The sequence below is a fragment of the Mustela erminea genome, chromosome 9, assembly GCF_009829155.1.
Source record: "Mustela erminea isolate mMusErm1 chromosome 9, mMusErm1.Pri, whole genome shotgun sequence".
Classification (NCBI taxonomy): domain Eukaryota; kingdom Metazoa; phylum Chordata; class Mammalia; order Carnivora; family Mustelidae; genus Mustela; species Mustela erminea.
Window position 1 is genome coordinate 59,617,432 of NC_045622.1, and position 1,661 is coordinate 59,619,092.

The 1,661-nt window shown below is 42.2% G+C and overlaps 1 protein-coding gene across 1 annotated transcript; it reads right to left on the bottom strand.

Moving 5' to 3' along the window:
* Positions 1-235: 235 nt before the first annotated feature.
* LOC116599796 (olfactory receptor 51G2-like) lies at positions 236-1,250 on the bottom strand. Its single transcript, XM_032359770.1, is given in 3 exon segments — positions 236-684; positions 687-890; positions 893-1,250. Coding segments are annotated over 3 exon segments (1,011 nt in total).
* Between the last annotated feature and the right edge of the window lie 411 nt (positions 1,251-1,661).

The window sequence follows — 1,661 nt, forward strand, 5'->3', positions numbered from 1 at the left end:
TACCAGGTTAAAGCCTGGGGACTGTGCCTCCTTCTAGAAGCTTACATCAAAGTAATCACATTCTGTATTTTCAGAGAGAAAGGGTGAGACTATTTTTCATTTCTCCATCTGCTAAAGCCCACAGCTTTCTCCTAAGCAATAATAAATTATGGAATTTTTCCTATTTGCTGAAGTAACATCCAGGCAATAAGGTCTGATCCAAATTTCTACATTCTTAAGATATTACCTGTCTGGATTAGACCCCATGCCTCTTTCTAGTCAGTGTGCGAACAATGCTATTGCGAATTTTCTTAGTTTTTATACTATAGACGATGGGGTTGACCATGGGTGGGAAGAAGAGGTAGGCATTGGCCATGACAGTCTGGAGGAGTGGAGGTAAGTGTCGCCCAAAGCGATTCAGCAAGGAGAGGCTGATCATGGGCACATAGTACATAAGAACAGCACAGATGTGTGACACACATGTGTTAAGTGCCCTCCACCTCCCAGTTCCAGAAGCTATTCCTAGTACAGTGTGAAGAATCAACACATAAGAAACCACAATGAGCAATGAGTCCAGCCCAAATGTGGAGGTAATGACAAACAGACCCAGGATGCTATTGGGGCGGGTGTCTCCACAGGGTAATTTGATGAGATCTGAATGGAGACAGTAAGAGTGTGTGAGGTTATTGTGGCCACAGAAAGGAGGAAGAGCAGTGGAAACATGAGCACCACACTTCGAAAGGCAGTGGTGACACCCATCCCAATGATGCGGGGGATTGTCAGGATGGTTGTATAGTGTAGAGGGCTGTAGATGGCCACAAAACAGTCTACAGACATAGCCAGAAGGACACCTGACTCCATGATGGTAAAAGAGTGCATTGAAAACATCTGGAGCAGACAACCACCAAACTGACATCATTAATTCCACAGAGGAAAATTCCTAACACAGTGGGCATGGTGGAAGCAGAGACCCCAAGTTCAACAAACGCTAGCATGGCCAAAAAGAAGTACATGGGTTGGTGCAAAGCAGGATCAATCCAGATAATATGAAGAATGATGCCATTTCCTAGGAAGATGATGATGTATAAAAGGCAGAAAGGGATGGATACCCAGATGTGCTCTGCCTCTAGTCCTGGAATGCCAACAAGAGTGAATGTCGCAGGTGTCAATGCAAGGGACCCATTGAAAACGTCATGGTGAGACTTCTTTGGAAGACACAGGGAAGCACATGGGGTCTGGAGAATATAAATCTCTGGTAAGTTATTATACATCAAATTTCATTCTCTTGATAGTCTTATTTAAAACATTTTCTTGCCAAAGAGATGGGAAACTTATTTCTGAAACATCCCGTGTGGAAGAGAAATCTGTTTAGACATGTAGAAGAGTGTATCTCCATGGGCTACACGCCAAACACAAAAGGCACGAACAGAAATCTCCACTGGGCCATATATGGCAGTGAAAGCCAGTGATAATAAGTATGGAAATGACAGCTTTCCATGGAAATTGAAGACTGAAGAAAGATCTGGTAATTTTCTGCCGTTTGTAGAGGAGTGAATATAAGTAGCAAAAGGAATATAACACAGTAATAAAGAAAATTCATGATTCTAAAACTTAATAGAATTGTGATCTTGGGATATCTGAGATCCAGATATTTGATACAAACACAATAATAGTTACATAGG